We start from the raw sequence: 13,540 nt of genomic DNA, 5'->3' as shown, positions 1-13,540 counted from the left end.
CCTTCATCCTCTTCTGACATAAAGTTCAGATGCTGGGGTTTATAGTGATCTGGGAGCATGTTCACAAGCTCTTCTGTCTTCCAATAACTTGTTGTGGCAGCACAGCTGAAAGCATGGACTGTTGTCAGAGTATCAAGCAAGCCACTGGTGAATATGAACCCTTGCATTATCAGAGAGGGAAAAAAGGTAGGTTCTGATGTCATTATATGTACCTCACAGGTTCCAAATGATCTAAGTACAGATCATAGATTTCTCGCCTGCCTGAGGGGGTCCTGCCCACATAGTATATAGATCCTTCTCTGCACGTGGAGATATATGTCCACTTCCCACTTGAAGTTTACTGCTTTTTAAAATGTTGACCCATTAAAAGGATGCTGGCAGCCTTGGATGTAAACTACAGGGGTTATAAAGGGGCAGCATTTTCTTTCCTCAAGTGGTCTGAGAACAGAAAGCCCTGCCACCCATGCCTCAGCAAACAGATGCTGATTTTCCAGTTTGTTTGGCTATTAAGACATTAGACAAAATCTCCAAATCTATCTTCTACCACCTATCAGTTCCTCACTATCCAGAGACACCAACAGCCTGGATCATGTTGGTATGAGTAGGCAAGGAAAAATCACAATGAATCTCAGACTTCACTAAAAAAAGAAGAACAGGTGGCTCCTATTGAGGCAGAACTAATGGAAAATACAGACAAGTACTATAACAACAATAACAAAAAAAATGTAATGAGAACTCTTAAGGGGATGCAATTAGATCCCAAGAAAAAAATTCTGGAAGAAAAAAAGCATTATTTCTGAATTAAAAAGTTGAGTAGAGAAACCAAATAAGAATAGTCCCTAATGAGAACTGAATTAATATTCTGGAAAAAACAAATGGAAATAATATCTCACAACAGAGAGCAAAAACTTGAAGAAATAGAAACCATGTGCAAAAAGATATGAGACGGGGATGGCAAATCCATAGATGTCAGATCCTTGGGCCCAATATACAAAAAATGACATTTTAGAATGGAAAATAAACTTAAAAAGTAAAGATCAAAGAAATGACAGAAGAAAACTGCTCTGCCATAAGAAGCAGCAAAGATTTTCAAATGTGGAGGAGCAATCTAAATCCAAGGCAAATTAATGAAAGAAGTTACATTCTGGTGACATTTGTGAAGTCCAAGGATAAAGAACACATGCTTCTAGAGAAGATATTACTTACAAAGGAGAGAATCAACCTAATATCAAACTGCCACACTGAAACTGGCATATTATGGAACAACTTTTACAAAGTTCCCCCAAAATAAGGCTCCGACTCAACAATCTTATGCCATTCCAATAGTGTATTTAAATACAAAGCAAAGAAAGAAGGCTCAAAAGTATAAAATCTATCTGCCCTTTTTGAAGAAATTACTCAAGGAAGTTGCTGCAACCAAAGAAAAATTAAATCAGAACAAAGAACTCAAAATAGCAGAAGACAAAGATGATAAAAGTGGTGGTGAGCAATGATTCTTGTAAATTTGTAGTTGGCTCTAAATGAGTAATAATGTGAGTATGAACTGCAGTATTAATTTGGAAAAAATTTTGAAACAGTCAAAACATATGTTTAAGGAGCATTTAATAACATTGTGGTTTAGTTCTAAATTATTAATGTGCAAGAGTTGGGGAGAGGAGTAAAGACAGGGAGGGTGAAGTAAAGTAAAAACATTTCCAAAATTGTTTAATTTGGAGGTGGGTGAGGGAAGGTGCAGAACAGATTAGTGAAGCATATGGTAAAAGGATATTGTTACTTAGTTTTGATATAGTCATATAGAAATAAATATTTAAACGACTATGAAAATAGGGAGAAATCACTAGTAAAACAGGAATTCAATAGTAAAAGTTGTAAATTACTCATAAGTAGGATATTAAAAAAGCACAGGGCATCCAAGTATATAAAGGAAAAAAATTGAAATAAAAAGATAGAATTAAAAATAATCCTAAAAGAACATGAAAGAAACAAGGTAAAACACATAAATTATTATAATAAAACTAGAGGCCCAGTGCATGAAAATTTATGCACTGGAGGGGGATCCCTCAGCCCAGCCTGCCCCCTCTCACAGTCTGGGAGCCTTCAGAGGCGGGAAGGGACCTGGCCATCAGGTGAAGGCGATGCCCCCATCACACCTCTGCTGCTCCCACTGTCGGCAACGCAATCCTAGGCCGGCCCTGGTTACCTGAGCCTTGGACGGCCCTGGGTGGCTGGGCAGCCACCATCTGAGGCTTGCCTGCATCTTGGGCATCAGCTGGGCAGCCACCATTCAAGGCTTGCCTGAGCCTCAGGCCAGCCCTGGGGGCTAAGGGGACTGGGGGACTCTGGAGGCAGGTGCGTGGCAAGGCCAGGCCTGCCTGGGGGTGGGCTTGGCCTTGCTGCATGCCTGCCACCCCAGCAGAGCTGAGGAGACTAGGTGCCACCATCTTGTGGCTGTGGTTGCCGCCATCTTTGAGGGTGGGGCAGTCAATTAGCATATTCCCTCTTTATTAGATAGGATGAGTAGTTTAATTCTCTTATTAAAGGAGAAAAACTAATAGAATGAGATGAAAATGAAGGCATGGACCCAAATTATATATTAGGCAAATGTAGACTAAAAAAAGCAAGAAAAATAAAAATATAAAAAATTAAAATTTAAATAAGGATATTTTATCACGAAAAAAAGATAAAAGCTATAAAGAACAGATATTAAATGAGAACCATCACATGGCAAATAACATAGCCTCAAATTATTTAAAGTAAAACCTCCTTGAAATACAAGTAGAGCTTGATAAGAATCATAATCGCCATTGAAAGTTTACTAAACTTCTCTCAACATTTGACAAGCCTGGTGGTGGAGGTGATGATTCCTGGGACTCTGTGGTTCACCTTCCAACCAGTGTGACCAAAGCCTAGCTGTGAACGATGGCAACAGCAGTGTTCTTCCTACAACAATGCAGCCCTGTGGTTGGGTGCTGCCTCCAGTGGCTAAGCCTAGCTGTGGCTCTCCCTGTTTCATTTGCCCTCCTGAAGATTCTGGCACTACCTGGTAGCTTTTTTAAAAATATATTTTTATTGATTTCAGAGAGGAAGGGAGTGGGAGAAAGAAAGAGAAACATCAATGATGAGAGAGAATCATTGATCAGCCGCCTCCTGCATGCCCCCTACTGGGGATGGAGCCTACAACCCAGGCATGTGCCCTTGACCGGAATTGAACCCGGGATCCTTCATTTGGCATGCCAACACTCTATCCACTGAGGTAAACCAGCTAGGGCTACCTGCTGGCTTTTAATAAACCTTTTAAACTTAAAGAAGTCTCTCTTGTTGGAAATTTATTTTAATCTTTTTGGAAATTAATATGGCAATATTATGAAATTTAAAATGTTTATTCTCTTTGACCCAGTAATGAGAAAAAAACAACAACATTGTTCATCTATCAGATTGGTAAAAATTAGTTCTGACTCCAGAAATTTCATTTTTAGGAATTTATCTGACAGTACATAAAATATATGTACTAGTATATGCATGGCAGCATTGCTTCAATAACAAAAAAAACAAAAAAAGGAAAAGAAAAAAAAGAAACATCCTGAATGTCTATCATTAGAGAAAGGATGAATAAATTATTATATATCCGTATTATAAAATTCTGTGCAGCTCTTAATAAGATTACAATAGATCTGAATGTGTTGATTTGGAAAGCTGTCCAGCATATGTCACTAAGTGAGAAAAGCGTATTACAAAAATTACAAGAATTTTTGTTGAATACATATGTGTGTGTGCGTGTCTCAAAGCAAAGAAAAAAAATATGAAAGGATTGAGCTATAATAATCATAATAGTAGTTAAGCAGGAAAGTGTAGGGAACGAAAGGAAGACGGTTGATTTTATTTTAAACACTTCTATATTGTTTGAAGTGTTAAAAGGAGAACTTTATAATTTAAATAACTGAAGAAAACTGATATTTAAAAAATAATAGACATGGGTACAGTTTGGCCAATAGCATGAGCAGAACACATACATACCATACGATTTACAACTGTAATTATATATAGACCAAGGAAATTTCATGGGGATTGTTACCACAATGACAAGTCAAGCTTAAACAGTGAGAAAAGGCTATTAATGCCACCATCAAAGTGAGTTCATTCACAGAATTCCTCAAAGGTATTATTCTAAATATATAGGACAGCAACTTCTGATTGAAGCCAAAATTGCTGAGCTTTCATGATTATAAACATTTATGCATTCATGTCTAAGAATTCTAAGGTAAAGCAGACATTTTCATGGCTTCCTAGACATAAAAATAAGTGATAGACTAAAATGACAGGAATTAACCTATATATTCCTTAAATTGAAATTTTGAGGCTGAAAGAGGATCTGTGTGTTTATCATCTATGAACAGAGTTTCTCTCCCATTTTATTCTAGGGTGGTATTGGTGTCCTAGGTATCCCCTCATGGAAGATAGAGGTGGACCATGCATTCCCTGTAGCTATTATGTACTAGGGGAAGGCCATAGCTTCCAGTTATCTTTATAAAGGAGGGAGGTCCACATGGCTTTGGAGTTGAGGATCTGAGGTCAGATCTGTGTTTAAATCCTGGCCTATAACATGTTTGTTGTTTTCATCTATAGTAATAGCAACTATGTTTTAGAGGGCTGTGAGGGAAGAGGAGTAAATGAGATGTTGGAATTATCTCAGTAACAATTCGTTTACATAGGAAATGTTCAGTTATTGGGAGCTGCTGTTGTTACTCTAAAAACCAGAAAAGCCTGACAGAAGCAAGTGGGCCAAGTATGCTTTTAGTGTCTACAGACATCTTCTTCCTCTGTTCTTCCAGATATTCTCTCTCTTCTAAACCCCAGTGCTCCTAGCTTTATGACCTCTTTCTTTCTCCTATATAAACAAGAAAGTATCTATCTTCCTTTATGCTCAGTGTAACTTTCTTCTCATACTGCCTGAAAGTTTTCATTTTAAACAGTCTTTCTGTAAAATAAAATACTTTATCCCAGAAAATGCTGGAGTCAGATAGGCCTGGGTTCCAATTCTGGACCTGGAACTCAGTGCGTGACCTCAAGCAAGTCATTTAACCGCTCAGCTTCATCTGTAAAAGGGGACAATAATATCTACTGCATAGTGGCACTACAAAATATGTATAAGCATGATCTTACTCACAGTGGTAATGATAACACAAGTTTCTGAAGGCTACCACCAAGGACAGGCTTGCTTTAGTCATCTGAGGTAAGATGGGAATTAACTAATACAGCGGGGATAGTTGGGTACCTCAACCAAATTCTTCCCACTTCCTTTGCTCAACTTTAACCTCTCTCTTCATATCCCTTGCCCTTCCATTCATTCAATAAATACCTGTGTTTGACACCTAGTTTAAATTGGAGTACAGTAATAAACGAAGCATGCCAGATGTTGGAAACTGGTATTCATTCTCACCCATTCTGCTTCTAGGCCACCATCACTAGCCTCAATCTCTCCTTTCTCATTCTCCTATCCAGAGAGTTCCTCAGTCTCCCGGCTGATTCGGGCCCCTCAGAATTAATGGTGGGCATATGGGTGAGGCAGGGAGAAATCAAGTAGAGGAGAAATCTATGGAACAGGAGTATGTTGATAAGACTTAGAGGACTTTAACCCTGTACCATGGCAAAGAGATCACAGCCACCAAGTGGTGAGGCCCAGAGCCCCGTCTTTAGAAGTACAACTCCATGTGTGCATTACTGCTTCCCAACTATGCCAAATACCCTGAAACTCAGTAATAGTTGTGTTGTAGAAAATACCTCACATTTTTAAAAAACACAAATGCCTTTATTTAAGAACATTTATTTGGGAAATAAGACTACTGAATCCTAGTCCTAAACCTGCAATGCAGTCACTGTGTAATCTTGGGTAAATCTTGAATCCCCGTTTGTTATGTCAATTTTATTTAAAATTATACCAGTTATGTTTTTAACATATGACCACCAATTCTTTGAAACTCCTTTCTCTAGGAAATGGAGCTTAATTCTCTTCCCCCCTGAATGTGGACTACACTTAGTGACTCACTTCTAATGACTAGCGTATGAAAAGGGAAACACAGTCAGTTTATAATGGAGAAACCTGGAAGATAACATCTTAACTAAGTAACCAAGATCAGCATCACCGATAATAAATTATGTTGATATCATGTGCTCCCTAATAGGATGCAACAAGAAGAACACATCTCTGTGATTCTTCCCCCAAATCCACAATCTCAGTCTACTCTTAAGAAAACATCAAACAAACCCGGGGACATTCTACAATACTCCTGACACTCTTCAAAAGTGTCAAAATCATGAAAGACAAGGAAAGAGAACTGTTAGATATTAGAGGAATCTAAGGAGACATGACAACTAAAGGCAATGTGGGATCCCGGAACAGAAGGTCATTAATGGAAAAACTGAGGAAATCTGTAGCTCAGTTAATGGTATTGTACCCAGGCTAATTTCATAGTATTGGCAATTGCAGCGTGTTTATATAAGATGTTAGTGTTAACATTAGAGAAAAGTTAGGTGGACCACAGTTGCCCTTGAGGAGATGGAAGGCAGAGAGTAATCTTGGAGAGACAAAGGCCAATCAGGACTGAACCAGACAGACGTGGATAGTCCCACCAGGTTACCAATGATTATTCTGAGTCCTAAATGTGAATCCCTCTGAGAACGCATGGGTATCATTCCTATAAAACCTTGATAATCAAAGGTAAGAAATTTTAAATAGTTTGATTTTAAAAACTCCAAATTACAAAATGCAAAATTCTGTGATCTTTTTGTGAATAAACAATGTTTGGAAAATAAGATTGTTTCTATGATCTCTCAACTTGTGGGGGGAAAAAAGGAGAAATGTAATGGTGACACCCAACCATAAGAAGAGCTGTGTGCTTCATGGGGAAAACTGCTTCTAAATCTAAAGTTAATATAGAAACATAGCACTGGCATTGCTGTGATAGAATGTAAAAAGATAAATTATGGACAAGCTAAGGAAAAAAAAGAGAAAAAGATATATAAGAATACCAACAGACTTTTGATATTAAAACAGACAAACAGAACTCCTTTCTAACCCAAAATTATAGGGTTAATTTTGAAAACTAGTTTCACTAAAATCATATAATGCCTGTCATGTCTACAATAAATTTTACAGGTAATTTTTGCCCTTATTTATACAGCAGACAATGTTAAGGGCAGTGTGAAGAATGGTTTTCCTTTGCATTTTCTTCAGATATTGGCTCTTTATCTCAGTTACTACCTTTCAAATCACCTCTTGGAGCACCAAGTAACAGGTCTGACCTGGAGGTGAATAAGCTAAAAAGATGTCACTGTACATCCCATAGCTGCCCTCCCACTGGAGGGAGAATCCAGAGAACTGGAAACATGGCCTCATGACAAGGAGTAGATCATCCAATTCCCTGGGCTGGATCTACAAGAGTATTTGCTTAGTGATCCCAAGGCACCAAAACAAGAGAGGTTGGAGTGCCCAATGTAGTGGCAAGACGAGGTGATATAGACTTTATCCAATAATGGACTCTACTGATGAATGCCTTAGCTACATCAGTTGCTTCTAAGCCACTCCATGATTTTCTCCTCTGCTGCAGAATTGAACATTGGGGAACTAGGCTTAGAGGGCTCACAAAGCACCAGTATGCTTTCTTGTAAAATAGAAAATAGAACTCCTTTCTGAGTGGAGAAATCTGGTTCTGCTTTTGGATGCTACTTGTCTGACTCTGAATTTTGAACTTCCAAGATGTCAAGTGTTAGATAGCTTTGGTATGGACTTAATGATATTACTTAAATGGGCCAAGGAATGGCAAAGATGCCATTTTAAAGCAATATGTTTACATTTGATTCATTCAATTTAATAAATATTCAATGAGTCATGAAGAAAAAGTCTGGGTTTAGTGAGATCTTTTTTGGATGTGAGCAGCTAAGACTTATAAAAGAGATTGTTTATAAGATAAAAAAGGACTGACCAAAGGCAATTCAAACTCTATAAAAATTAAGCCTTTGATTGACACTTTCTCCTTAAAAACAAAAATAGGAAACAAACAAACAGAGGCCACATTGCTTGCTGTATCCACACAGAGCTGCAGATTTTAATGGATCAGAAAGTTTTTGTGAATTCTAACATCATATCTAATAGTGTTGTCGATTATTTGCTTAAAAAGGAAGTAGAAACACAACTCAAGATATCCAGTGGAAGAAGATAAATGGAACATCAAAAATCATTCCTGTCTTCCCAGGTGGTGTGGCTCAGTGGTTGAGTGCCAACCAATTAATTAGGAGGTCATGGTTTTATTCCTTGTCAGGGTGCATGCTTGGGTTGCGGGCTCAATCCCCAGTGGGGGCATACAGGAGGCAGCCCATTGATGATTCTCTCTCATCACTGATGTTTCTCTCTCTCCTCTCTCTCTCTCTCTCTCTCCCCCTCTCTCTTCTCTCAAATCAATAAAAACATAGTTTTTAAAAAATCATCTCTGTAAGATTCAGAGGTGTCACAGTTGTAACATAACACTGAACCTCTTGAATAATTCCAAGGAAAGATATTGACAGATAAACTTTAGATCTCACTTTAAAACCTGGAAATTATTAAGTCTTTCAGAAATCATGAAAAAGTTTTTCTTTCTGTTATAAGTGGAAAAATTTTCTTCTTCAAACACCAGAAGGAAGTAGTAGTAGTATAATCGTATCCCTTAACCAACCATGCTCAACCCCAAGAAGTGATTCATTGGACAGTTTCTATTAACATGGAGGTTATAGACACCTATGCTAATTTCCTATATGTGGTAATTTATGTTAAAACTTCTTGTTTTCTTTCTTTTTTCAGCTTTAGTGAGAAATAATTGACATATTTTGCTACATAAGTTTCAGGCATACTGTATGATGGTTTGATTTACATTTATTGTGAAATGATTACCACAATAGGTTCAGCTAGCATCCATCTCAAATGTGTAGTTAAAAAGGAAGCCCCAGTGTTCTTGTAGGATTTTTTTTTCTCCAAGAAGTAGACAAAATCAGTAAACAATGAAACAGAATTTTAAAAGTTGTAAAGCCATCATTTAAGATGTTTTCACCAACAGGTTTACCTGCACGCTGACCACAATAACCAAAGATGTGGCCATGGTAACTGCAAAAGACTGGTAGTCGGCAAGGTGCTGCCCGTCTTCTCCAGCATCGCTGTAAAAGGCCCCATAAGGGATGAAGAAAAGGGCTAATGAGGTGTAGATTCCATGTGCCATGCAGATGAAAAATCTACGCTTGTTAAAAAGTAGATTCAGCTGTCCAGGTTTGTAGAGCTGGGGAAAGTCCATGCTGTTCTGGTCACTTACATCCTGTCAACAGAGAGTTATTTCAGCAGAGGAGATTTGAGGAGAAGTCAGAGGCCCCGAATTCCCTATCTCCAGAAATAGCAAGTGCATGTCTAAGCATGCCCTCATATGCACTACTCATTATCTTGTTTTCGTTCCCACAATAACCCAGAGGATACTAAAATGATCTCTATTATATAAAGGAGGAACTTGAGTTTCCAAGAGAGATTCATGAGAGGTTACACAGCTCTTATATCAGAACCAAAACCTGACTCGCACCCAGATGTTTGGCTTCACGTTTAAGTTTTCTTTCCTGTACTCTCCTGCAGCGGCACTCGTGACCCCAGCATCCTAGTACATCATGTGCAGTCAATGGGCCCTGGGGTTCATTGCCAAGGCAGTGAGTGGTAGTAACCAGGTGATGGCAACAGAGAGCTGCAGAGTTGGAAATGGCCAATCAGAGTTCCCAACTTAGAGGGGTGGGTGAGTAACAAGAGGGGAACAGGAAAAGGGGAAAACTGCATGTGGGAGCCCAGGTGGGCAGGAAGAGCTGAGTGTTCTACCCAGGGAAGATTCCAATGACAGTTACCAGGTGTTCAGGACAAAGGATTTCCGCAGAATATGTGGGCATCATGTTTGGCCCCAATGGGGGGTTGCAGGAAGAGCTGAGTGTTCTACCCAGGGAAGATTCCAGTGACAGTTACCAGGTGTTCAGGACAAAGGATTTCCACAGAATATGAGGGCATCATGTTTGCCCCCAATGGGGGTCCTGGGAGAAACTAAAACAGTGACTCTCAAGCTTAATGTGCATGGAAATCACCTGGGGAGAAGATTATGATTGAATAGGTCTAGGGCCCGAGACTCTGCATTTCCAACCAGCTCCAAAGCTGATGACCACACTGTGACCACCAAAGCCAAATGCCAAAACCAAAAAGGATGGTAAGGACTGACCACAGAGGACATCAGAGGGGCATGGGTGGAGGAGATGCAGCTGAAGAGGAAGGAATACAGTTATGAACTCTGGGGGCAGATCAGGTTCCCCTTCCCCTTGTGGGATGGCGTGAGTCTTGGTGAATGGGGTCCCAGGAAGAACACTGACATATTCTCTTTAGGACGTCTGGCTTTGAGATGCTGTTGGGGGCTTGTTTTCTCAGTCCAGTGACTGGCAGAGTTGAATGCACAGACTTTGAAACCAGACAATCCTGAGTTCAAACCCTTAGCAAATGGGGTGTAGTCTTAGACCTGTCTGAGCCTCAGTTTCCTTATTTCCATACACGCTAACAATAGCACCTCCATCACAGGACTACTGTCATCATTAAATGGATATGTATTCAGCAGAGTTCCTGCCATACCTTAAGTAATAAATACGGATGCCTCTATAAATAATAACAAATACAATAATGATAGTAATAACAATGGTGATAGCGTAGCAAGTTCAGAGCCAAGTGGCCTGGTGTCAGGCTGAATTATTCAGCAGAGTTCCTGCCATACCTTAAGTAATAAATGCCTTATTTAAGTAATAACAAATACAATAATGATAGTAACAACAATGGTAATAGCGTAGCAAGTTTGGAGCCAAGTGGCCTGGTGTCAGGCTGAACCCTATGACTTATTGGCTGTATGGCTTTGGGGCAGTGACTTGAACCTCTGAACCTTGGTTTCCTCCTTATAAAATGAGTGATTTGTAGGTGATCACTGAGACCCTCTTGGCATAGCACACCATGATCCCGGGATCAGTTTAAGAACCAAAGTTGACAAAGCAGAAAAGGAAAGGAACAGGCACTCAAGTAGATGGCAATAGAGGCCTTATTGTATATATTTTTTCAAATTGCACAATAATCATCTTTTCCCAGAAACTGTCTTACTTTTATTATTTTATTCCACATTCTGAGGAGATATAAAGTACCAAGAAAAGAGACACTTGTCAACATGGCACTTGAAAATGAATGCACGTAAATCCTTTATATCTAAGGTCTTTAGGAGTCTATTACTTTGTGTAGAGTTCCATAAAATGTGCTATTCACACACTGCCCTTTTTACATATGAAAAGTGAAACTTATAGCTGACTACAAAGCCACAAAATGGGAGAGTGGAGTGAGCTCATAATGTGAAGATTTATATTTTGCAATAGGTGGCTTTGGGCCAGAAAGTGAGGCTTAGCAAATGGGTCTAACAACAGCCTGGAGAAAATCTGGTCTCCTTAAAAATACTTCAAAAAAAATTTTTTTTAAATAATACACTGTCATCATGCCATGGAAACTCCTCTGGCTAGCCTTTCACTTCCCCACAGGCAGCCAGACATGTCCCCCCTTCCAGAAAATACCTTCCAAGGCTCTGAGTATGCCAAGGAGCCACCATTTTTATAAATGATTCTCTCTCTTCTCTCCTCTCAAGCATGTTGAGCTAAACAAAAACTGCAATGCACCCTCTCTCCCCATGGCTACGGGGCTGTGTCTCTCTCCCACTGGGAGAGTTCTCTGCTGGCCTGTAGTTCTGTTCTGGGCTGTGCTGACCAAGGAAGTCTCACTGCAGATGCTAGCTCTCTGCACTCCAACCTGGTTTCATGAATTTTTATCTATCACTCATGGTTCTCTACACTCTCAGAGGCTAATACTGCACTTCCCGGTGTGTGAACCACAGGGCACTAGTTCTGAGGCATACTAATAAGTGATGTATGGAAAATAGGTAACTAAAAGTACAGTCAAATGAGTCTGAAAAATGCTGAATTAAAAAGAAGTTAAAGAGACTATTTCCTGCAGGACATCTTAGAGCCTTAAGAGCTGCCTGGAGTTAGGCTGAATTCTATCACTTTTTGGCTGTATGGCTTTGGGGCAGTGACTTGAACTACTAAATCTACCAGAACAGCAGCTCAGACTCTCACTCCCTTGTGATGAGTGAATGTATTCAACAACTCTACTTAGATAGACTGTGTCTGCCTTCACGCACCAGAGGACACATGAAAATGCTCAGAGCCTTAAGAGCTCTGAGATGGTGGGGTATGGATCTAGGGTATGAATCTCCAAGAGGAGAGTAGCCAAACTTTGATCAGAGAAACTTCTTGGGGCAGTGGGGGATCTGAAAGGGGTTATGACCCAAACAATACCTATTAAAACAATTGCACTCCTAAGACTCTTTCTATGACTTTTATCTTCTACTTAGAAGTTAGAAGCAACTAAAAGGCATCAACAGAGAAAAATAACTTGTAAATAGAGAAAAACACATACCTGGTCGAAAATCCCCATGGCTAAAACAGGAAGTGATGTGTAGACAATGTTAAAAAGGGTGATGAACCACTGGTCATAGACAGTCTGAAAACAAATAGCACAGCAGTGAGAAACATCGTCTATAGGAGTGATAATATATATTTACTTGTCAGCTCTTAAATGAAATTTCTCAATTTCCTGAGGTGGGTGAGAGTTTAGTTTTGGAGTCAGACAGACATGAGTTCTCCCCGAGGCTCTGTCTTATCAGCTCCCCTATCTTGGTGGGAGACCAGATCTTTCTCAACTTCCATTTCTTCATCTTAAAATGAAGCCATACATTCCCTACAGACTTGCAGTGGGGATGATAGGAGATGACCCAGAGAGACCACTGGACACATTCAAGGCCCAGACCCTTGTGGTGGGTTATTATTTCATCCTTCAGTTTTGCAATGGGTTATAATGAGTCTAATGATCTAACTTAAGTGATATGCAAAGGATCCACTAAAGTCTTCAGAGGGAGATGCAAAAATTAACCTGTCAGCTCTAGCCTGCTTTCAAAGGGAGAGCTTTCTCTTGGGAGTGGTTTAAAGTAAAGTGGGAATGAAGCTATTTGCTCAGGATACTACATATAAACAAGTAAGATGATAGAAATATCCCCTCACATCTATATAGAATACTTCCTTGCAGGAGCCTCACTAAAATTCATACAAAACAGGTATTATATATTCATTTGTTAATGAGTACATAGAGATGTAGAAACAGAATCTTTTGGAGTTACAGAGCTTAATACAGGCAAAGACAAAAATTAAAACCCAGGTCTCCAGCTCCTAAACAATGCCTGTACTGCCACTCATATCATTCATTCATTCATTCATTCAACCAATATTTATTAAGAAACCACTATGAACCAGGTACTATATTCTAAGCAATGGTAATTCAACCTGATCATTCAGATAAAAATTTCTCATGAAATTTGCATTCTAATGGTGTCAAAAAAAGGACACTAAACAAGATTTTATATAT

The 13,540-nt window shown here is 39.3% G+C and overlaps 1 protein-coding gene across 9 annotated transcripts in view; it reads right to left on the bottom strand.

Moving 5' to 3' along the window:
* ATP8B4 (ATPase, class I, type 8B, member 4) overlaps positions 1 to 13,540 on the bottom strand; it is a 227,820-nt gene that overhangs the window by 7,543 nt on the left and 206,737 nt on the right. For all 9 annotated transcript variants that reach the window (XM_014537818.1, XM_014537819.1, XM_014537816.1 and 6 more), the window contains 2 exons: positions 12,539 to 12,622; positions 9,093 to 9,338 (listed from right to left, as the gene is read on the bottom strand). In XM_014537818.1, the coding sequence (XP_014393304.1) occupies positions 9,093 to 9,338; positions 12,539 to 12,622 (330 nt within the window). The remainder of the gene's footprint in view (positions 1 to 9,092; positions 9,339 to 12,538; positions 12,623 to 13,540) is intronic.

This window comes from Myotis brandtii, unplaced genomic scaffold (genome assembly GCF_000412655.1).
Source record: "Myotis brandtii unplaced genomic scaffold, ASM41265v1 scaffold182, whole genome shotgun sequence".
Classification (NCBI taxonomy): domain Eukaryota; kingdom Metazoa; phylum Chordata; class Mammalia; order Chiroptera; family Vespertilionidae; genus Myotis; species Myotis brandtii.
The sequence above is the reverse complement of the archived record's forward strand: the minus strand, read 5'-3'. Positions and strand labels throughout refer to the sequence as shown.